This window comes from Strigops habroptila, chromosome 1 (genome assembly GCF_004027225.2).
Source record: "Strigops habroptila isolate Jane chromosome 1, bStrHab1.2.pri, whole genome shotgun sequence".
NCBI lineage: Eukaryota > Metazoa > Chordata > Aves > Psittaciformes > Psittacidae > Strigops > Strigops habroptila.
The window spans coordinates 138,494,865-138,518,609 of NC_044277.2; the positions used below are offsets into that span (position 1 = coordinate 138,494,865).

General features: G+C 50.3%; 1 protein-coding gene across 2 annotated transcripts in view; it reads right to left on the bottom strand.

Moving 5' to 3' along the window:
- Window positions 1-2,701: 2,701 nt before the first annotated feature.
- Window positions 2,702-23,745, bottom strand: part of EOMES (eomesodermin) — a 38,591-nt gene continuing 17,547 nt past the window's right edge. The window contains exons 1-6 of one of the 2 annotated variants that reach the window (XM_030512426.1): window positions 6,730-7,552; window positions 6,314-6,468; window positions 5,935-6,056; window positions 5,313-5,471; window positions 5,159-5,220; window positions 2,702-4,510 (exon numbers count right to left, since the gene is read on the bottom strand). In XM_030512426.1, the coding sequence (XP_030368286.1) occupies window positions 3,775-4,510; window positions 5,159-5,220; window positions 5,313-5,471; window positions 5,935-6,056; window positions 6,314-6,468; window positions 6,730-7,481 (1,986 nt within the window). In that variant the 5' untranslated portion in view covers window positions 7,482-7,552 and the 3' untranslated portion in view covers window positions 2,702-3,774. Of the gene's footprint in view, window positions 4,511-5,158; window positions 5,221-5,312; window positions 5,472-5,934; window positions 6,057-6,313; window positions 6,469-6,729; window positions 7,553-23,745 lie in introns of those variants that run through there. The other variant, XM_030512436.1, reaches the window with a different exon arrangement.

A 23,745-nucleotide genomic window follows, 5' to 3' on the forward strand; every position in this document is an offset into this window, starting at 1 on the left:
GGGGAGGAGTGGATTGTGGATACCTCAAGAGGAAGGAGAATTGGGCTTGTATGCACAAAAAAGTGTGCGGCAAACATAATAATAATAATAAAATAAATAAATAATAATACACCGGTGGCTGTAAACCCCAATTCTATGGGGTGGACGGGAGTGAGGGAAGCGCCGGAGCGCCTCATCTCCCTTGCTTCAATCCTCTCACCCCTATTTTCTTCCCAGCGTCGGGGCCCCCCGGCCCCTTAGCCAGTAATACCAGCGAGAAGAGGCATTTCTGAGGCGTAGCGGTACCGCAGGAGCCATCAGGGGCCTCTTCCACGTTAAGACGGCCTCGAGGGGAGGGCAGCGGCTGAGGGGGGCTGTAAAAATAACCGTTCACGGGAACCCCCTCTCCGTTAACGCCGCGCTCCCCTCGGAGGGGAGGTGGAAACAAGCGAGCAGGTGGTGAAAGGGCGGCGTTGAGGAAGGTGGGAGCAGCAAATTCAGACCGAAAGTAAAACTCCATCAGCGTTACTCGAAAACACGCTCGAAAAATACCTCCTCCTTCCTCCCCAGAGTGCAGGTCGCCGCGCCGGGGAAGGAGCCCCTTTTCCTGAGGGGGTCGGTGAGACGCCGTCGGAAAAAACAGCGTTTCGGGGTCGTTTCGTTTACCCGCCCGGGTGCGAAGCACCGGTGACACATTTTGGTGCGAGCAGAGAGGGACGAAGTTTCGTTGGGGAAAAAAGAAATATATCAGACGGCTGCTCCCGACGTGCCGCTGCAAAGAGCGCAAGCGGGAGAGGCGGTAAACTGCCAGCTCTGCTTTAACGAAAAACAGCCCCAAAACTCCACTTTTTGGTGAGGAGCGGCCTCAATCCCTCGTGTCCGCTGCCTTTATTGCCCTGCCGGTCGCCCATACTATTAAAACCAAACAAGAGCTCTGCACGCAGAGCACTGAACCTCTTCTCGGCTCACTAGGAAAATACTCCCGAGAACTGCTAATTCGCGGGGAACGGCCTCGACACACCGTGTCCCCCCGTTTCACGGGGCCCGCGGTGGGCGAAAGGAGGAGAGGAGGCCCCGGCCAGGCAGACCCGGCGGCATCTCTGCCCGCACGGATAGAAGCCGAAGCGGGGTCCGGATCTTCCTTAAACGAGATTTATGCAGCCTCACCGGGAGGGTTTACATTTCACCTCTTACTGCACCGCAATGGTGTAAATAACGGGTTTTATTTGTTTATGTATATATTTTCTCCTGTAGCCGCCGCTTGCCCGCCGCCCCATCCAGCTGCCGTGGCAAAGCCGCACGCTTCTCATGAGAGAGCTTCTGAAAGCGCAGGGACGAAGCCGGCGGGCGCGTTGCCTCACACGGTTTCCCGGCACTCGCCCGCGGGCGCCGGGGCTGTGGAGAAAGGGGCAGTCACCTTCGGGTCTCCCCATCCCTCCAAACCCACGATAAAAAGCCCGCCGAGGCGAGGCTGGGTTCTCCACCCGGAGCCTGCTGTTTGTGTCGGTAAATCACATTACGAAGCGAAGGCCGAGGGTAGTTAACTTTATCTTCCGTTAATGTAAACAAATAAGAAGCATTCAGTTCCTTGATCTTTATTTAAATATAGAGTTGTTTATCAGTGTCATCCTACGAAGATTAATTAGATACCTCGATTCACAATTTGGCGTCTGACACCCCATTTTAGGAATGCATTATAATCACAAGGTGTTAATTGGGGCCAGCCAGGCACTTACGTTTCTATTAAACAGGGTGAGGACTTTTCACAAGTATTAAGTTCCTTTTTTAACCGCGAGGTGCAAAAATATACAGCTTTTAATAACACACCGCAGCGGAATCGTGCTCCCTGGCGCTGTGTAACCGGTGTTCGCGGCCGGCATGCCACCGCACCCCGCGGCTGGAAACGGGGGACACCCGCCTTGCCAGGGGGCTGTTCGGGGACCAGATATCCCCTCATTATAGGAAACAAATATTCCATCCCTATAGTCGCTTAAAAATTGTCACGAGTCCCCTTCTGCCCCCCGATCGATGTGGCTCCTGTGCCAGTGGGAGAGCTGCCGGGGCACCAGCTTGTGTTTCTTGCAGAGCCGGAGTCTCGCAGCCAGAAGCGAAGAGCTAATCGAAATCTCCTCGGAAATCCGCCGCTCTCAGCCCCGAAGAGGGGGAAGAGCCGCCCGGGGCCGCTGCCAGCACCTCCTGATCGCGTTATCTCCTCCCGGGAGGGCCCCGGTCTGAGCCCCTGGTTTATTTTGTTTGCAGCAGGGCATCGCTAACAGTTTAATCCCATTACTGCTTGCATATCCTCAGGAAAGGTCCCGCTGCCGCGGGAGCCGGAATTCAATCGAGCTGCTGGGAGGGGCTTTCTCCCAAGATAAGCGGGCAGGGGCATTTCTGACTCGGTTCCGGGAAACGGCGGGGACGGCCCCGCTGCAGCTGGGGGAGGCGAGCTGAGCTCCCAGGGCACTGCCCGGGGCAAGGGCTGAGCTCACACCTCACCCACAATCCCGCTGGGTGGCAGGGGAAAAGAGTCACCGTCAGACTTCGAACCAACCCGGGGGCTCAGAGCTTGGGGGAGGGGGGGACAGACCATGAGAAGAGAAACTTTGCAAGGGATGGCTAGATTTAGAGACAACTCAGGCATTATGCTCCCCCCTTCACCCAGCTGGGACACATGGTAGAAGCAAAGAAGAGGCAGCCAGCCACCCTTGCTACTATCCCTGGCACCAACCACATTTATTAAAAATTACTACTATGTACATAGAAAAAGAAAACATAAGGATGCTTTGTTGGGGGAAGTTTGTGTGCCAGTGCTGTAGGGCTGATCAGTTTAAACCAGCTGAAACCATATGCAAGAGGAGTAGGTTAAGTTACATCACTTCCAGTTTTGTACAAGGCAGCTGAAAAAGTCACTTCACATACACATAAATAGAAATCTCAATGTTCTTTGCAACACTTCATATGCTAGGTTTGATTAACCAAAAGAAAAAAGCATTTTGAACTTCAAAGCACCACTGGAGGTCCTTCTGACTAAACAGCTATAGATCAACTATTTATACATTATTCCACAATATTCTACAGTGTACCTAGACAAACCAACTGTACACTTGATTTTTGGCCACCTCAGTAAAGGTTAGGCTTTTGGGATGGAGGCTTTTTTTTTTTAATGCAAGTTCTAAACTAAGAAAAGTCAGATTTGTTCATTGTAACCCCATCATTGGCAACAAGTCCTTTAAGTTAAAATCCTGGCAAGCAAGCCTTATTTTCGTCACCTTCTGCCAAAGCAAGCCTTAGCTGAGCTAAGCTCCAGCTCAGCCAACTGTGCTACAGACAAGGATTGAAGAAGCCAGCTCAGTCTAAAGCAGAACATAGCATTTGTGCAGCTCCCTGCACCCAGCCCCCCTTTTATGAGAGAGGCAGGCAGGGAAGAAAAATTTGGGATCCTACGCCCCTATTCCCTTGCTCAGGAGTGCATAGATTTGATCGGGCCTCTGAGCCAAGCCAAACAGTACACTTTAGTGTCTCCAATAAATAAGCCACATTGTAAAAATCTAGACTTCTGCTTACAGCTTCTGCATGTGGTTCCTTCTAAAAGAGGGGAAGAATTTTACCATAGTTAGCTCTTTCCCTGCTTTGTTACCTGCAACAAGTCAAAAAGCTTTGGCACCTTCTTTAGAATTGCACACAATTCAAGGTGGAAGGCAAGAGTCTTTTCTGCAATTGTAATGCAAAAAACACCCAAGGCCACCCTGGAAAAAAAAAAACCAACAACTTAGCCAATTGGAATAACAGGATGCTTTAAGAACTAGTATAGAATGCATAGTAGCCCATGCCTTTTGAAGCGTCTTTGCTATAGTCCTCAGCACTAATGTCCTCACATTTCATAGTTGGGGAATTTTCATTGCTGGAAGTGCTAGGGGAGAGTCGTCTTCTCTTACAAGCACCCGTGTAGACTCCAGAATCATTTGAATCTAGAGACTTTATGGAGGGTGGAGTCTCTATCCAGGATGAGCCAAGTTCTTCTTTCACCTTCTCCTTGGAAAGTTGGTCTTCAGAGAAGCCTGGAGGACTTGTTCTGGAGGTCCAGGATAATCCTGTTGTCATTTTTCGCTGGTAAGAGCCCCTGCTCCCCCAGCCTGCCATGGATGGAAATGTCGGGTCAGGGTAGTACCCCAGAGCATGGGATGTCTGAAGGGGAAGGGATTTAATGCTGTAAGGGAGCAAGGTGCTAGAAGAATACTCTGTCTCATAGGAGTTCATGTCCAACTTGTTGGCACTGGGCTGCTGTACAGGCGTAACAAACCACCGCTGAGGAGGGCTGGCCACCTCTTCATTCTGCTGTGGTGAGAGCAAGCCATTTGTCTGAGGGACTGTTCTCTCACCATTGTAAAACCTGGCTGGGGGCAAGTTGTTGACAAACTGTTCTTGAAAGAATGGTTGCACGCTGTACCGAGCACCAGGGACAATCTGGTGGGATCTAGGAGAATCCGTGGGAGATGGAGTTAATCTGTCATTTTCTGAAGCTGTGTACATGCTACAACATAAAAGAGAAACACTGAGCATTGGTTCTTTACGATTCCAGTATGATAGCAAGACAACACAGAAACACAAACAGGAAATTAATTCTTGATTAGAATCACAACTACATCTAACTGGATGACTGTTCATTTTTTGTCCAGTTTAGGAGTTGCTTGATTTTCTTAGACTGGTATGAAAATTCTACTGTTACTGCTACAAGCATACACTAGCCAGCACATTTTACATGAGGCACAGCAGCTTCCTCCCAGAAACCACACTTCTATAATGTACAGATCCAGGTTTTCAAAGGCCATTTGATGCAGTGAGCATCAAGCCAGTCTGCTGCTGACAATTTAGAAAAGCTGCCTACTCTGTGGAGAAACATGGTACACTACTGACAATCCACAGGCCAAGTTTCCTAGCAAAGCTCAGAAGTCTGTTAGAAGACACATCATCAAGACAATATGGAAGCTATTCAGACAGGCATTTAACAGTTTAGACATTTAACATCTTTGAAAGCAGCAGATCAGCTAACAAAGCTGCCAGAAATATTACTACTCCTAACTCAAGTAGCATCTAAACAAAAACATCTCTCACACATTTTGGGCCAGAATCATGCCTCCTAGGCAGAGGTAGCAGCAAGAGAAGACACAAGCATACTTACGAGTCATAGTTGTCTCTGAAGCCTTTTGCAAAGGGATTATGGTCGATTTTGAGCTGGGTAATCTAAAAGTGAAAGCAGAATATAGTAAGAGAAAATGTTGAACCCACAAGAAAAATGCATTCTTAATGGTCATCTTTTTTACATCCATGCTTACATCAGTGTTTTGATACGCTGTAACTGCTATGAACTGTGTTTCAGGAAAAATAAATGTTTGAGTCTTTGAGGAATCATTCACATCTTCAACACCATCTTCAGTCACTTCCACAATGTGAAGTCGTGGCTGGTACTTGTGTAGAGATTGCAGTACTATCATCTAAAAGGAACCACGGAAGAGACAAGATTTTTAGACAAACTAGGTCTAAGATTTTATAGCCTAACATTTTCTTCCTACAACTTTGGCATAGGTAATTGAGTAATTTTAACTGTTCACAGGAGGAAATGATTCACAGCTTTTAGCCCCATTTCACTAGGTTACTGATATGCTAAAATCTGTGAATGCAGGAAATCAATAGCTACCAGCTACACTCCCACTTTTTGAGCAATTCCAGGGATAGATATATTGGCTAAAACCAAAGAAATTGATTCATCTATTTCTGATAATTAAAATTGCCTGAAGAAGCAGAAAAAAATCTATGATCCAGCTCAAGAAGGGTACAAGTCACAAGAACAATGATCTAGCAGCCCAATTAAATGCTGTAAAGCCCCCAAAAGCCAGGGATCCCCCTAGAGCCACCAAAAGCCTCTCCAGACTGACTCCCTCCCCACAACCCATTTACCTGCGCATTGTTGTTGTTAGCACCTTTGTTGTTCGTTAGCTTGAGCTTCCCAAAAGAAATCTCCTGCCTCATCCAGTGAGCCCCGGTGTTAGGCGACTCGGGGTGCACGTACACTTTGTTGCCTGGGGAAGACAAGTCCATAAGGCTCCGGCCGGGTACAGCCGCTGTTCCAAGCGCCTGAGAGGCAGCACCTCAGCTCTCTCAATGCCCCCTCTCCCGCACAGCCTCACCCACCGCGGTACGGAAACAGAGTTCCAAGGCGCCCCCAAAAGTACAGCTCTTCCCGCAGCCGGATGCCTGGGGTGGGGGAGACTCCGCAAAAGGGGAGCGAAACGGGAACCCTTTATGGGAAGCCGACCTGCTGAGACTCCGCACTTACCTTGCATGTTGTTGTCAGCTTTGCCGCAGGTAACCCACTTGCCCCCCTGGAAACGCCAGTGGTTGGGGTCTGCCAACACCACCTCCACGAAGACGTTGTAGTGGGCCGTGGGGTTGAGGCCGGTGATGTTAAAGCTCAGGAAAGGAAACATCCGCCTGGACAGGGAAGGAAAAACATACGGCGTGTGAGGCGGGTCGGGAAAGGCGCAAGCTCCGGCGTCAGCTGCAGGCGGAGTGCCCCGGCCGTTTCGGCACCGAGGAGGCCAAGAAGGCGAGCACGAACCCAAACCAACCCCCAGGCATCCTCGAGCCGGAGGCACCTCCTCCCCAGGGGAGCGGGCAAGCGCTCCCCGGCACAGAGCAGCCCCAGCCGGGCCCCCACATCTCTCCGTTTCGACCCACTCGCTGAGCACTTACCGGCCCTGTTTGGTGATGATCATCTCCGTCTGGTGCCGGTGGAACTTGAGCCAAAGAGGGCGGTTGCAGAGGAAGACCTGCGCCCGCAGCCCGGGGCCGGCGGCCGGCACCCCCAGCGCCCCTAGCCCGCCGCAGGAGCCCGGCGCCGCCGGGTAAGGCCCGTAAAGGGGTGTGCCGGCCGCCGGCTGCCCGTACTGGTAACCGCCGCCGCTGCCGAATTGCGCCCGGCCACCGGGAGGACAAACGGTGCCGGCGAAGCCGCCCGGCGATAATACCGAGCCGTAGGGGTAGCGCGGCCCGCCGGGCGGCTGGTAGACGGCGCCGTGCTGAGCCGCCGGCGGGTAAGGGAAAAGTGCGCAGGGGCCCCCTAGCTCGGCCCCGGGAGGCCCGGGGGACTGCAGGTAGTACCGCTCGGGGCTGAGGCTGTCCATGGAATAGCGGGCAGCGGCGGCTGGGGGCAGCTCCTCCTCCCCGCAGGGGGTGGCCTTGCGGCCGTCCGGCTTCGGGGCGGCGAAGGGCGGCTCGCCCGCGTCCGCCTCGCCCAGCATGGCGGGGGCCGCGCCGAACTTCTTGGGTGTCTTATCCATGTCGAGTCGTTGCGGCGAGCCCGGCTGGGGCGGCCCGCGGGACGCACCGCCCGCCCCAGTCCCGGCTCCGGTCCCACCGCCGCGCCCGCCGCCTTCCAGCGGGTAGAAGGGGGCTCCCGGCAGGGTCGCCGCTGCCGCCGCCAGCAGCGGCTCGCCCAGCTGCATCCTCGGTGGGCGGTCCGGCGAAGAGCCCTCTGTGGTCCAAAGCCGACCCCAAACCCGACCCGCGGCCGCGCAGCGCCGTGGCGAGGCTCCGCCGAGGCAATTTATACCGGCGCGCCGGGCTCCTCGGGCCGTCGGGGAGGGGCTTGCGCCGGGCTGTCTCATCGCCGCCCTCCACCCCTGCCGGCCCATTGGCTGGGCCGCGTGACATTAATTTAATTAGACAGCTACTAATTGGAACAAGTCACCTGTGACTCTGCGTGTGCCCTCCCTCCGCGGCCCCCCTTCCCGCGGCCGGCTACAGGAGGGGCTCCGGCCCGCCCCGCGCCGCTCCGAGCGAGGGGAGACCCCGCACACCCCGCGGTGGCCGCAGCGAAGGGACCGAATTCCCTTCCCGCCCAAAAAGACATCTCGCCGAGGTGGCACCGTCCTCCCGGGCACACTGTAGCTCGGAGGGGCACGAAGGGGAGGGAGGATCTCGGCGAGGAGCGAGGGACGGGGACGAAAGGGAAAATGGAGGGGAGAGCGGGTGCCAGCACCGGTACCCGACCGGGAGGGAGGGCGGTGATATGCCGGGACGGTGCGGGTGGCACTAAGCCCCCGCCACCCCCCCGCCGTTCAAACAATTCCTCTTGTGGCTCAGCTGCGCACAACAGCCGCCTTGCCCCGTCTCCGCTCCCCGGGCAGCATCGTTATCGTGGGGAGGGTTCACGTTTCACCTTATCGGGGACGCTTCTGTGGGAAGCTGCGGGTTTGATTCGCGTTTTCGGTTTTCAGGAACTCGGCAGTCGGTTTCTCGCAACCCGCGTTTCCTTTCGGCATCTCCCACCAGGAAGGCAGATTTATAATTCAGGGCCAGATCCGTCTGGCACTTTCTGTCAGGGCAATATAACCCGGAGCCTTTTGCGCCAGAGGATAAGGGGACAGCGCTCCGTAGGTGTCCGTGCGATTTTGCGGAGCGGACAGAGCCTTCCCGAACGATTTGCGGCTACAAATCCGCAGCCCCTCGCCCTCTGCTCGCCGTCAGCCCGCTCGCAGGGACCGCGGCAAAAACCTGCCTCCTCCTCACGGTTACATCTTGAACCAGACCCGCCGAGCGGGCAGGATTTCGTTGCCTGACGGAAGGACCAGGCCGGGCCGGAGCAGCTCCGCTGCTGGCCCCCTCGGTCCCGCCGCATCGGGGCAACTGAAAGAAATCGCGAACAACTGACGGAGGCAGCCAGCGCCGGGGCAGGGGCGCAGGCGGAGCGCGGCGGGACGAGGCTCTTGCGCACATTGGGTGCTGGTACGGTGATGGTGGGTGCCCGCAGAGGCAGGGGACGGGCACGGGCGGCTCAGGGGTCGGGGGGGGCTCAGTCCTTACACCCGAGCCGAGAGACAGAGGAACCGGCTCCTGCTGTGCCCACCTCTGGCCGCGGCCACACAGGCAGGAGCCTAGGAAAGGTTGATCACATTCTGTATCGAAATACCACCGCCAGCCCTAACCACCCGTTCTTTTCGGGATAACAGTTGGCCCAATATTTGAGTCGATCTCGACCGACCGAGGAAGACAACCAAAATGTGCCAGAGAAGCCAGGCGCTCCGGCACGGAGAGAAGCGGCCCCTGCACGCTGCTGCCCTTTCCCCGAGCTGCTCCCGGCGAGGTGTTCGTCACTCACAGCGGGGCCAGGAGGGGAGCGGAGCCCGGCCGGGCTGCCCTGCTTTCAGGGCAAAATCAAAAGAGAAGCATCCTGCCTTCCGCGTCCCCTTCCGTTCTGGCAGCCCGCTCCCTTGGGCTCTGCCTTTCCTGGCTGTGGTAGAGATAGAGACATTACAAAGCTACTGCATAGGGTTTAAGGGAGTTAATTTTACGATATTTTATAGACTGGAAGAGTCCCATGATTTAAAACACTCCCGCAGGACAGGTGCTGCTTAGTTCGGAGCTGCTGCGGGTTTTTTCCTCCAAAACTCGGCTAACCTCGCGTTTAACAGAAGGCAGAAAAGCTTTCGGTGTCACTTAGGTTTCCTGAGGATTGAACCGTCTCTGGTTGGGGAGCAGGAAAACCGTGGCCGCCCTGAGAAAGGGAGCGCTTTCCGTTTGGGTTCGAAATACGCCTGGGTTAGGAGACTCCCTAACGAACGAAGGATTCATCCAGCTCCCTCCCGACTCGGGGTTATTTGCAGCTCAGCTCGGCAGAGCAGCCGCCTGGCCTCGGTCCCTGCCGCGCATCCCGCTACTCCCGAGCCCCGGCGGCGGTGGAGGGGGAGGCCGGGGCCAGCCTCCCCTGGACCCCTTCGGGCAAAGGCTTCCCGGAGACCTCCAGTGCTTCTGCGGCCGCAGAAGCAAGGGCTTGAGGGAGCCGCCTGTACCTCGGGGGCTTGTTCATTCACTCTGTATATGCGGGCAGAGCTGTTATCCCTCCCGCATCCCGCAAATTAAAGTTACCACCGCAGACACCAGCCAGATTCTTAGGACCCAGTACTTGTCATTCCCGTAGCCTGCAAATCTCCCCCCCCCCGGGGGTCGGAGGGGCAACCGTGGGATTGCTTCCCCCGGCCCCCTGCAAGCCGGCTCCATCCTTGCCCCTTGTCCCGGACCTCCCTGGGTCTGGCCGAGGAACTTCGCCATAGGGAGCTACGGGATGTCTCAGTCCTGTGTGAGACCGAAGATTTCTGTATAGGTCCCGCAACCCCTTAGATGTTATCTTACAGATAACAGTGCAGAAACAGCAGAGTCTGGTGAAACAGAAAGAAGCACGTTAGCTTCATGAATCTCCTAAAGTAACCTTCAAACCACAGAAAGAATGTTGCAAGAAAACGTAGGTCTCTGAAGGGTTACGGATTATCTCATTTTGCTGGGTTTTATTCAAATATTCTGCTGGGGTTTATTCAGATTAGGAGTGTCTCTGACTCTAAGAAAGCTGCTCCAGAAGAACTCATTTTCTGCAGCCCAAGTTACAGGGGAGTCACACCGCACTGAGGTATTTCATCCTTTGCATTTGGGCTGGGATTGAGCCCTCTCCTCTTTTATCGGAGGTCAGCATACTGGAAAACAGCCCCTCTTCTTCAACAGATTGCTTGGACTTGTGGGAGTGAACATGTTCAACTGAAGTACCCTGCTCAGTAGGGCCTAAGAGGGGAAAAGAAATTGGGAGCCATAAAATCTATTCTATCAGGCTGTTGTAAACCTGTATCTGTACATATATGGAAATCCATATATCGCCATTTATAGCCGTATGTGTCCTTTATCCTTGTAAATATGGATATTTACACATACACCACTGAGTGTATATGGACATCTTAACATTTCTGATTGTCAGAATCATCTGCCACACTGTTCCATTTCTGTATCCTTCTCCTGAAGTCCTGCTGTCCCCATGGCAGCATTGACAGGTATTTTGAGAATGTGATTTTTGACTAGTTTGTGTGAGGTAATTTTTTCCCTTGCCTGGTTTTGGCTAAAAACCAGTTGTCAGTTTCTGGATGCCCTCTCCAGTTTGCCAGCATGCGGGTCCCTCAGGGCTCCAAGACTTTCACTTTTATGCCAAGTTTGTGCTGGGATTTTGCACATTTTCTGTATCTCCAGTCATTCAGCCTGGCTTCCCTCCCTGCCTCTCTTCAACTACATACAGACTACCTGGCCAAGCAAATGAAGGAGGATAATTTTCAAGGCATTCATGGGACTTCCACTCTCCCACCAGTTTTTAAATGTTACTTTTTAATTCACTAGATCAGAGAATTTTCAGATAAGGCTGGTCATGTGAGTGCTTCCTTTTTAAAATAATGATACCTTTCTTTTCATGGCTGTTGAGTGCTTACAGCACTCAGAAAATATCAAGTAGGTGTTCATATGCCTGTTCAGGTCTTGTTGCTTAACTTCAGGGGCTGTTCTTATCAAGAAGCCAGCTATACTCTTTCAGTGCTCAGGTTTTCATCTGCCAAACACAGACAACAGTCACCTCTTTCTTGGGGATGTCAGGAGACTGAATTAATTGAAAATGCTCTCTATTTTCTGATGAAAGGGAAGTCCGCTAAAGCTGCAAAGACCACTGATCCATTTTAGTTTATTTCAAGTGGGATTTTCAGTGTGCAGATGTATACAATCTTGGATACAAGTACAGCTTAAAATCTAGTTTGAGGTTGTAAAAATTCGAACCCAAAAGGGTTAAAAAGTAGAGTCAGTTGTTGTTGAAGCAGATGTATATGGACTTAAAATAGTCAATAGCCCTACAAAACCAAATAACTGTTATATTTAATATTAATTGGGGGTGGTATCACATTAACAGCAGTTTTACCCTTTGGTAATGAATTCAATCTAGCTGCCACTTTCTTAGCTTGCAAAACTGACTAAAGAAGGCAGCGTACAGACATATGCATTAAAAAATTAACACAAGCATGTATAAGCCCCATAGTATGAGGGTAATTTATGAAAAATGAGAAAGTAAAAAATAGCCTTTTCTAGCTGAGGTGTATGATACAGTAAGAACAGACACAAGTCAGTGAATCAAGAGCTGCAAGAAACAACTCAGTATTTAAAAGGAAAGTGGTATTCAAAGCAGCCTTATTGGGCACTTCCTTTCTCCTCCTTCAAAGGAAAATAACACCTACAAAATCTTTATCTTTAGCTGTGATTTTAAATTGAAGGGAAATGCAGTGGTTACTAAAAGCTAGTCAAAATCTGATCCTAATCAGTAAAATATGGTAGTATAAGCACAGACAAGGATAAACATATTTAGTGCTTGGAATTAATTCTTAGCAATGGATAATTTTGCTAGGTAAGACCACACAACAGCTTTTTGTCAATGGGCCTATGGTACCCTATTGGCTAAACAAAGGAGAAAAAGTGTGTTTGAGAAAGTGTAAGTCTTTGTAAAGTAGATGCTTTGTTATTTTGATAAATATTTGGGAAACCTAAAGAAGGTTTCCCAAAAGGGAAGGGAAAAGTCTTAAAGAAGGGAAAAGGCTTTAGCTTCCACGTGACTCCCTTGCTCCAAATTTCCAAAACTTAAGAGGCTGAAATTACGATCACAAACCCAACCATAACCAGGAGTAACATTTCGTATTTTGAAACATGGCTCATGGCTTGGATGGGTGTGCTATTTGCTGGGTAGAAAAGTGGCTGGATGGCCACGACCAAAGAGTGGTGGTGGATGGAGTTAAACCCAGTTGGCGGCCAGTTACAATTGGTCTTCCCCAGGGCTCAGTATTGGCACCAGTACTGTTTAATACCTTCATCAACTATCTAGACTAGGGGATCAAGTGAATCCGCAGTTAGCTTGCAGATGACACCACGTTGGGTGGGAGTGTTGATCTGCTGGAGGGTAGGAAGGCTCTGCAGAGGGATCTGGACAGGCTGGATCAATGGGCTGTGGCCAATGGTGTGAGGTTCAACAAGGCAAAGTGCCAGGTTCTGCACTTGGGCCAGGCTTGGGGAAGAGTGGCTGGAAAGCTGCTCAGTGGAAAAGGACCTGGGGGTGCTGATTGACGGAGCTGAACATGAGCCAGCTCGTGCCCAGGCAGCCAAGAAGGCCCACGGCATCCTGGCCTGTATCAGCAATAGTGTGGCAGCAGGGCCAGGGCAGTGATCATCCCCTGTACTGGGCACTGGTGAGGCTGCACCTCGAATCCTGTGTTCAGTTCTGGGACCCTCACTGCAAGAGAGACATTCAGGTGCTGGAGCGGGTGTAGAGAAGGGCAATGGAGCTGGTGAAGGGTCTGGAGCACAAGTCTGATGAGGAATGGCTGAGGGACCTGGGGGTGTTTAGTTTGAAAAAGGGAGGCTCAGGGGGGACCTTATCGCTCTGTACAACTATCTGAAAGGAGGATGGAGTGAGGAGGTGGCTGGTCTCTTCTCCCAAGTAACAAGCAATTGGACAAGAGGAAATGGCCTCAAGCTGCACCAGGGAAGGTTTAGATTGGATATTAGGGAAAATTTCTTCACCAAAAGGGTTGTCCAGGCTGCCCAGGGAAGTGCTGGAGGCACCATCCCTGGCGGTATTTAAAAGGTGTGTAGATGTGGCACTTCGGGGCATGTTTTAGTGGTGGACTTGAGAGTATTAGGTTAATGGTTGGATCAAATAATCTTAAAGGTCTTTTCCAACCAAATGATTCTACGGTTCTATGATTATTCATGCATAGGGATCTCCAAACAGCTCTTCTTAAATGCTCGCCTTTTCACCCTCTGATAAGTTTAATGAGGGACACCTAGCACTGTTTCCCTGGTTTTAAGGCAATATCTATTACTCACTTATAGTTTCATGCTCATTGCCAGCACGACAGTCATTCAACAGAGATGTGAGAACATAACAGGATCCATGACATGGGTGTGATGGCCACAGATCTGGTTGGTTTGATCCTATTTGTATTTACAGATCTGACAGTTTTAAACAGCTAATTTTGGCTTGCTTGCCCTGCTTCGTATCAGGGCAATTGAGACTATTGAGACAACATGACTATTGAGAGAGCCTGGATTCAACTGCACTGTTCAAATCACAGCAATTAAAATTAGCAGCTTGAATCCCATAAAATGATGTTCTGCTTTTTCTTCTAAACACTTTAAAAAGTACAATTTCATCATGTGAAGACCCTGATAAACTTCATGCTGCTCGGGGCTTATGATGTCAGAGCTATGAAATTTTTCCTGCTGATAACATAATAGCTGAGAAATAGTAGTTTCGGAGGGTTTGAGGTTTTTTTCGCTCTACATGCATGCAGTATGAGGCTTGCAGTGGGAAAAGAATGAACTCAAGGGACTGGAAAAGCGCGTAGCAGTGGGCTACCGTGTAATTGCAGAAACAATGAGGAATTTCACCTGATATCATTTGTGACAGCAATCAAACAGCAAGGCCTAGCAGGGAAACACATATTGAATAACTGCCGTGATGGACGCGTCCGCTATACAAATAAGCAGAAAGGAGAACGGGGACAACATATGCACTCTCTGGGAAGGTGAGAACGTAGCTGCAGGCTTCCCCTCCCGGGGAGTGCTCGGGTTTGCTGGCTGCTCGCCCCGCTTCCCATCAGCAGCCCGTGGCTACCAGCGGCAGGATGGACCCGGCATTTTTCCTTCCCGCTGGAAAAGGAGCGGGGTGTTGGCGCAGGGACCACGCGGGAGTCCAGCGGCGGAGGGGCCGCGGGGGACCAGGAGGTCTATGGCGGGGCCCGGCGGGGCCGGCTCCTGCCCCGCATCTCTCCCTCGGCCCCTCCCTGGCTGCGGAGCCGGAACGGGGCTGTCGGTGGTGCGGAAAAGCGCCCCGAGCCAGCGCCGCACCCGCTGCCCCTCCAGCGGTTGCAGGCTGGGGCTGGGGGGAGATGCCGGCCCCTGCCTCCGGCCCCGCTTTTTGAACCATTTTCTAAACATCGCTGCCACATCTTCCAAAGGCCAGGCAGCCCTCGCCGCCCGCATCAACCGCGGGGAGGGCCGGCAGAAACCTCCGCCTCCCGAGTAAATCCTTGCGGGAAGCAGCGCTGGCGGCAGCGGGCATGGAGCTGCCCGCACTGTGCCCAACCGGCGACAGGGGGCTGGCGGGCAGCCCCAGCTCCATTACCATCCTTAATTCCATGCCCATCTCCATCCCCATCCCAGTTCCAGCCCCAGAGCGAGGCGATGACTGGCAATCCAGCCGGATTAACGCCGGGCGCTTTGAAGTCCGCGTGTCGCATGTGATCCCACGTCGGGGTGCTTAGGGCTTCCCTTTCAGTTGTTAATCCCCACTAAGCGTTTTTAAGTACCTGAGCTCGCAGACCTCCGCGCCTTCAAAACAAGTTTATGCACGCAAATAGCTCCAAAATTACCCATCTGGGCAGCAGCAAGACCAAAGGCAAAGGCGAGCAGAGTCGTTAGAAAATAATCGGAGCAAAGGGGTCGCTCGTCGCCATGTGAATTTCGGCTCGGAAACTCGTTTGCAGGAGCGGCCCTTTCAAAGGTGCCCGCACCTGCGGAGCCTGGAAGGGGGCTGAAAAAAACCAAACCCCATAAAAATCCCTTTCCAGCAGAAAAATGTTACCTGAGGAGGAAACGGCTGCGGACACCCCGGTGAGGTGCCCCCTCACTTCGGGCAGGAAGTTGTCCCGTTACTACCAGCCTTGTAGAACTGCCCGTCTCGATTGTTTTCTCGATAGGTGCTTTGCAACCATAATTTGCTTTTCTGTGTCACAAGGACAACGTGAAAAGATCCCAGCACCGCTTCTCTCCAGTTAACTTCAGTGAGTGAAGTATGAGCACTGGTTTTTATACGGCGAACGTGGTTGTGTTGATTCGTAGCACGTTAGTGAGGGAAGATTTTAGCTTGAAGAGTTTGAGTTATACAATGAGAACAGACAAATGAGCAACATCACAAAGAACTTTAAACCACCTCACAAACCCATATTCCTTCTGGTTTTTGACTATATTCTTTTCTTTCTCCACTCTTGGTGTTTCAGGCAGTTACTGGTTTGCCTGTTGCCCACAGCTATGGGCTGAAGGGCAGGAAAGGAATGGATGTAATGAATATGAAAACGATGTGGAAAAAAAAGTCTTCTGATCTTTTGTTTTAGGTGCTGATCTAAATTAAAATACAACACACTTTAGTATGAGCCATTAAAAGTAGCAAGGGGCTTGTTGCGAGCAGTCAGACACTGATTTCCACACGTGGTGAGGCCTTGGTAAACGTAATACTATTGTGGTAACATTTCTGCCTAGTTTACACCTTATTCAGCCCCTATCCCGCCTTCTAATTTCCCTTATATATAGTTTCAGGCGTAGGATTTGACAGATGTGGAATGGAGCAGGTAAAATACAGAGTCCCTGCATGATGATAGAGGTCCAGGGGCTGTGTACACCTGTGCCATGGACATCTTCCTAAGCCTGTGCCCCTGAGGCCAGTCTGGTTGCAGGGGACAGCCTGGTACCTGCAGAATGCTGCTCCTTGGCTCCTGGGAGGAATTCCTGCCCCTCCTGCTCCAGGTCACTGTCCAGCCTTTTCTCCTAAATGACACATGGGAGTGAGTCAGAGCTAGGTGGTCAGCCTGTGAGGTATCACAGCAAGGTGAAGAACACAGCTTTCCTTCAGCTGAGGCAGCTACAAGAGTAGGAGCCTTCCACGCATGGGGCAGATGGCAACCAGGTGCTGGTTGCCATCTGCCCAAGCAGGGTATGGGCCATCCTTCCTTCAGTCACCAGCCCTCGGGAAAAGGAGCAGTACATAGCAGGATCACGGCCTGCACTGTTGTAACGAGAGTGGTCAGGGCAGGGAACAGTGATTTGCAAGTGGCAGAGCGGGGCCCAGAGTGACTTTGCAAAAGAGAGTAAGCTGTGTGGTATTTGCATTTGAACACCTGGTTGGTGTGGGATACTGGCACAGTCCCACCAGGCAAGAGCTCTCAGCGTCCACCCGGGGCCCAAGGACTGCCTTGACCCTTTATTTCATCACTTTTCTACATGTGGTATAGTAGGTGGGAGGTCCTAAGGGACAAATTTGTACTGTGTTGCCTATTTCTGAATGCTAGCAACTACTCTGGGGAGTATTTGATGACAGGTGGATGTTAGGAGCCCCTGAGTAGAATAAATGCTGCTAAAAATCCACCTTTGAAGCAGAATAATAAAAAAGCCTACTGTAAATGTGGAAAACCATCCCACCAGGCAGCAATTACACAGGTTTCAGGAAAAAAAGCAAGCAAAGCAAGCTTTCATTTCCATCTGGTAGCAAGACAGGTCTGGAAATAACTGTCCATTTGTTTCACCTTTCTCCTTCTGGGGTTTTGGGCCTTGCCTGTCACATTTCATAGCACTGTCTACCAGACCTGGTTCAAGTGCTTTGGGGCGGGTGGTGCCCCAGAGGGCAGGACCTGCATGGGGAGTACAGTGCAGGCCTCGGGGACACTAGTGGGCACCACTGTGAGTGCTGGCCTGGCTCCCCAAGTACTCCTCCTGTCCCTGGGGCTCTCTGATTCCATGCTTGGAGAAAGTGGCCAATTATTTTTCTGTCTGAAAGAGTCGGTGATGTGGCAGAGAATGACAGCTCCAAGGGAGAAAACACCTCTTCATTAAAAAGTGCTGCTCAGCACACTGAATATCCAGATCCCAGCACCCAGTTGCACAAAGGTTAGGATGAGAGCCAAGAAATTATGCACTTCCACAGATTTTTATATATACAAATATATATGTATGTGTAGAACGTACACGCAGGCACACACACAAATCTACAGGCTCTCTTTCAACACGGCGTGGCCAAAACTCTTTAAGTTTCTACTCAGGCAAAATTCCCACTAAAGTAAAGCTTTACTATCAGTTTTGATGTAATAGGAATCACCTAGCAAAAAAACAATGAATTTGGTTACCAAATGCACAAAGAGATTCGGCTTCACAGATCGGGAGTGTGTCAAGGGAAAGATTAAAAAGAAAAGAAAAAGCAATAATTTGTGTCTTACCCTCCTCTGAAAGGTTGCAAAGAAGAGAGGGCCAGGCGGCTACATTTTGCAGTTTCCATTTGATTTAATTGCCTTTTAAGTGATTTTAAAGATTGGACTCATTGATTTTAATGAATTGAAATGTATTTCTAAAAAAGATACAAAACACATATCAATCACGTGATGATGCAGAATTGAGCTTCTTGGTGAGGCACGTTGTGTTGTACAAGAGAACCACTCTACCACTGATACCAAAGAAAGCTCAAAATGGAAGCTGCACTTTGGGGTCTCGTTTTTAACAGCCTTTTCCTTCAGAAGTTCTGAAAGGCTGAAAGAAGAGAAAAGGAGGCACACTATGGAAAAGATGGGAGAAAAAGTGATGACATCCAGGGCTACAGCAGATCAGCAAGCTTGTGGAAGAGTTTAGGCTCTGAGGTGAACAGAAGCAGCCCTCACCTTCTGCCTAACTCCACAGCCACTTTCATTAGCCCCCTGTCTGCCTGCATTAGCACATTGAACTGCATGGGCTCTGTAGGTTGCTGTCCCTCTCCCACGGAGGCCCAGTTACAACCCAACTCTTCCTTTGCGTTCCCCAGGTGAGTGTCCCAGGTGTTGCTTTGCATCACCAAGGTTGCTTTGCAGATGAGCCCCGCTCCCACTTGCTCCTGTGTCTTGGTGAAGCAGGAAAACCTTGAGCCGGAAGAGCAGGGCAGCAAGTGAACCTCTGGTTGTGGCTATCTAATTTATAGGGGGAAATACTGACATAAATCTTTACCCACCAGTTCCCTTGGAACTCTGAAAATATTCCAGCTAAACTGTAACCCAGGGGTGCAGTGATGAATAAAGAAAGGGATAGAGTCACATATTTGACGTTCAAGGCTGGGCATCGATAAACGTGAATATCTTGTGGTGACCAAATGGATGAACCCCTGTGACTATGCCTTTACTTACTGACTTGACAGAATCATTAAACACTACCATTTTCTAAGCTTTCCTGCAGTTTTATTTTGAAATTTCCACCTCCCTGTGTCCTCTCATCTGACCATATAACAACGTCTTTCTCAGCATCCCAAAGAAGGAATCTGCAATAAGCCAGAAATGTTCACAATATGGAAAATAATTTCTTCTTTTCCTCAACAATTTACAGGGGATAGCCACATCTTTTCAGTAGAGATTTTAAGCCACAATCACATATTTTCAGTAGAACTTTAAATCGCACAATAGTGCATCTTTGTTTTCATATATTTTGATGCAGAACTGCTGTGCTTTGGTCCTGCAATGTTCGTATTTGATTGTTGTCTGCTCTAAATGCGCTGTAAGGTAACCATAACAATATACCTCTTTTCCATGCTTAGCATATTCATTACCTTGTCTTTGTCTCAACTTCTTGATCTGCATGCAAGAAATCTGTGTCAGAGAGAATGCAATGTGCAAAATAAATACAATCCTCTCCCATGGGAGGAAGGAGTCAAAGTGACCTGTGTAGCTCAGACAAAGAAGACAAAGTACATACAAGACTGAGGTCCTGCATCACACAAAAGGCCCATGGTCCAAGTGCAGTGTGCCAGGTATAGAACAGCTATTGCAAGAAGCAGTGAAAGGACCTGTCTTTATTATAAAAAACAGACCATGGAGTCTCCTGTTCCCTGGTGGTTGCCTGCCCGCTCCTATGACTCAGGTCTTTGCCCCTCAGGTCAGTCCGTATGAACATTTGGAAGACTGTGCTGTAAATCAAGCCTTGGGGGTAGTTCTAATGAATAACTGTCCCCTCCCAAAAGAGAGTGTTTTTAACCCTGCTTACTTAGTGATCAGGTTCAGTGTGCGGTCTTACCAACAGCTGCATCAGCACAATGAAGGCCACAAGCAGCATTACTAGAACAAAACCGGAGCTGTGGGGTAGAAACTTCCTCTGTTGGTTTCACAGGCGCCCCGCTGAACCCTCCCCAGGGCAGGTTGGCCAGGGTGCTGTTTGCCACTTGCCTGCCTGCAGCACCCAGGACTGGGGCACATGCACTGCTGGAGCACCCAGCGGTGCTCATCTGACCCAGTTTAGGCTCAGGCGTGTGGTCACATTTCTGTCAAACTGGCCCACGCACCCGGCAGAGGTGTACCCAGCACCCAGTTCAGTGTCAGGGCTGCTGGTGCAGAGCCAACCTGTTGCTGTGTTTTGAAGATATCTGAGCCCAGTGTGGGTGTACTGAGCAGCAATCTGAGGCATGTGGCCACAGCGCTTCTGATTTGGTACTAAGAATTTGAAAACCAGATGTGTTGAACCTTGGCCTGATGTGCTTTGCAGCTCCTGACCCACTGTGGCATTTTGAGGCATATGGACATCAATGATGATTTTTGTGAAAGTGCTGCACCCTCAGCTCTAGCAGTGTGGCATCTGGTCTGGCCACAGCACAGTGGTGTGTACGGCAGGGACTGCGGCAGTAACACTGACAGCCCTCCCAGCTCTAAGCAGAGCAGCTATTAGAGAGTTAAAGCAGCCGGTGCTGGTTTCTCTCTACAGATTTGATCTCAAACACCCAGGACAGAGGGTCTGATCCAACTCTCTGATCACTGCTCTGATCCAACCCTCAGCTGCCTGTCTTCCTCTATACTAGCTTGCATAAAATGCAGTCTGCCAGTTCAGAACTGTCATAGGCAGTGGCAGACCAAGTCTAGTTGCACGTTCTGGCTCTCTTGCCAAAGTGTAATCTGGTGGTATCTGATACGGCTAAGGCCTAGAATGGTGATTTACTGTGGTTGGTTAACATCAAGCAGCTCAGGCCACTGCATGTTCACAGGGTTTTGCTTTGGGGCATACCCTTTTCATTACTTCCATTCCCAGCTGTGACTAGTTCAGCTAGGCTGGTCCAACCACTGGTGGGATGTCCTTATCAGAAAGACCTAAATTAGCTCTTCAAATCCACACTTGTAGCCCAGATTCCCACGTGGTTGTCTTAGGGGTTATACACTGTGCTACATGGGAAAGGAACCCATGTGAAAGGAGTGAGGTGACTCCGCAAACCCATATGACTGCTAAAGCACACCTAACTGAAACCACAGCCTTGAAACTTCGGTAGCTGGACTGTGAGGAAAGGCTCTGGTTGTCTCTTAATTTGTTCCCCATTACCCATCGTCTCCTTCCAATAAGTAGGAGACTTATTTGGAAGTATCTCTGCCAGAGACTTCTCATTTCTCTGCAAAGATGTGGACCCTGTTCAGCGCTACTCAGCTGAAATTTGCCTCAATCTATTTATTCAGCTAGTGACCTACCTTAAAAAAACATCATTAGTTTTCAACTCATACACCTAATACACTCCGAAAACTTGAGTACAAAAGATACATTCAACCAGGTAGTATCTTCTATAAAACTGCAGGAGCTCCAGTAACAATTACTTTCTTTTAAAGGAGGTTGCAGTTCCCACAGAAAATGTTCAAAGGTCTGTGAATTGGAAAATGTGCCCACCTCTGCTGTAGAGAAGCCCCGAAAGACAGAGGTGGACAACCTCCTAAGGAAAGGAGCACAACGATGTCTATTACATTCTGATTCAACACTTGACTTACCATAGCTTGTTGCTTTTGGAAATTCTGACTTTATAGAGCTTGGGAACAGTTATAAAAAATGAGAGGTGGAAACGATGTTTGTAATAAGAAGCACTAAAAATATCTTAGTGTAATGCCATTATAAAAAATAAGTTGAAGAAAAAGATTATGCAAAAGTATTAGGCATAGACAAGCTGTTGTTAAGGCGATCTGCTTTAAAGCACACACAGAGAGACATTTGAACTGTGACAGCTAAAAAAAGTTCCACAATTACATCAACTTTGTAGGCTGAACAGTTACTGCCATTCACAGGAAAATAAACCAGTGACTAAACAAAAAAATTATGTCAAGGTTCCCCCCATCATATTTCTCAGCAGCAATGAGAACAGCTCTTCCCTGGTTGTGACTCGCGTGAAGCAGGCAGAGATTCACCAGGGCTGAAACATATGCTGTGTTTCCCCACAGAGTCCCTTCCCGCTACCTCCGTCCCTCAACGGCCCTCGGAATCATCTCCCCCAGTGTCCCAGCTCCACCTTTCCTGTTTCTTATTTTTCAGCCTGAGCAACTCTGTGGTACAGGCATCTTTACTATTGACTTGAGTGGTCCTGCACCAGCATTGGTCCTTCTTATCACTCAGGCTCAAACCCACTTCCCACCTTCCTAGGAGTGCTCTGGATACGCATCTCACTGCACCATGAGCTGCACCTTACATGCGTCCCCACTGCACAGGGGCACAGGGTGGCTGCATGCTGAAATGGACCCTAATGTCACCCCACAGACACTGGCACCCAGGAATTGCCCCATTCGCCTTTCAGCGCTCCACATCCAGGGAGCTACTGAGTGCTGGTTTATCTGACAGTGGTCATGTCCAGTTAGGTTTCCTGCAGCCAGCACCAGGGTACAGGGTATACAACATGCTTTTTATGGTCTCAACACTTTAAACTTCCACTGGAGGAAAAAGCAGAGCAGATGGTGTATGGGCTGGGAGCAACTCACCTCTAACATCTTCAGAAAGCACAGCTTGGCCAAAGGGCGTTACTGTGCTAAATAACCCGAGCACCTACATATATGTCCTTTCCTGCTATTATTCTGGTTCTTCTTGCACCAGCAGTGTCAGGAGGGGTCTACCACTGGTGCTGGCACTCTGGAGTTGAACATGCATAATATTAAAAAATTATTATGTTACAGGTGCAGAAATAGTCTCAGGTTGAGCTTGGCTACCTTACCTGGCCTGGCTACCAAATACATCTTATTGTCACCGAAACAGTGACAGACCTTACTAAACATTCCATTTATAGCTAAAGATTTTTCAGAAGTGGTGCAAGTGATGGTAGTTAGACTGCAGCATTTCTTTTTAAACTTGATCATGTAATTTGCTTACAAGATAAAAAAAATATTTTCCTACCTTCTTCTTAGCCCCTACAGGCTGTGATATTGTATGTGCAAATTCAAATTAACACTTCTCCCATCTGGATTCCTGTATATTTAAATTGGAGGCTTGGAATAACATTTTTCTTTTTAGAATAAATGCTTTTGAGAATCTACCATGTTCGAAGAGCGATGGGTTGGGTGGCTGGCCATGCTAGAGCCTGACTAGGAAAACCACAGCCAGCTCTGAAATTACTTTGTCAAGTTTTTTTCACGTTTAGACTTCATAGCCCCAGGAGAGATTGGTATCTTTGTAGGCAGGGCACATCAGCTGATAAATGTTTTTTCTGCAGCTTTGTTAAGTCCTTATCTTTGCCATAGGCATGACCCAACTCTTACTTTTTCCTTTTTCTTGGCCAGTCCCCTGCACAGCTGGGCACTGGCATCCTTCAGCAGCTTCACCTCCTGTCGCTGGGGCACTCTGTCCCATGAGGGAGCACGATGGCTGCTCCAGTTGCTCATTACTCAGATCTCCTCTTGTGAGGCAGGAGGACAGGGTGGGTACAAAGGCATGGATGCCTCAGGGCTGAGAGGAAAAGCAAAACCCAAAGAAGAAACCTCCCAGAATGATCACTGCATCTGTAACCAGGGCAGACGAGATCATCACCCTGGGCCTGGGCTGTATCGCTAGGTGGACGTCCTTGTGAGAACTGGCAACCCCGCCTGCCCACTTCACCCCGGCCGTCAGGGCTAAGCCTGTGTGAGAGCATGTGAGCTGCCTGCACATAGGCGATGGCTGTGAAATCCTCAAAACCAAAAGTGTCAGTAAGCAGCACCAGCCTGTTTGTTTGCAGCTTCCCCCAGCTTATCCTTATCTGCTTCCCAAGCAGATGCTCTGCCAGAAACCCATCAACAAATAGAAAGAGCTGCCCTTCAGCCTCCTCCTCACCCTCACAGGTGTGTTGGGGAAGCTTCTCTGCACAGGCAAATGGGAAGGAAAGGT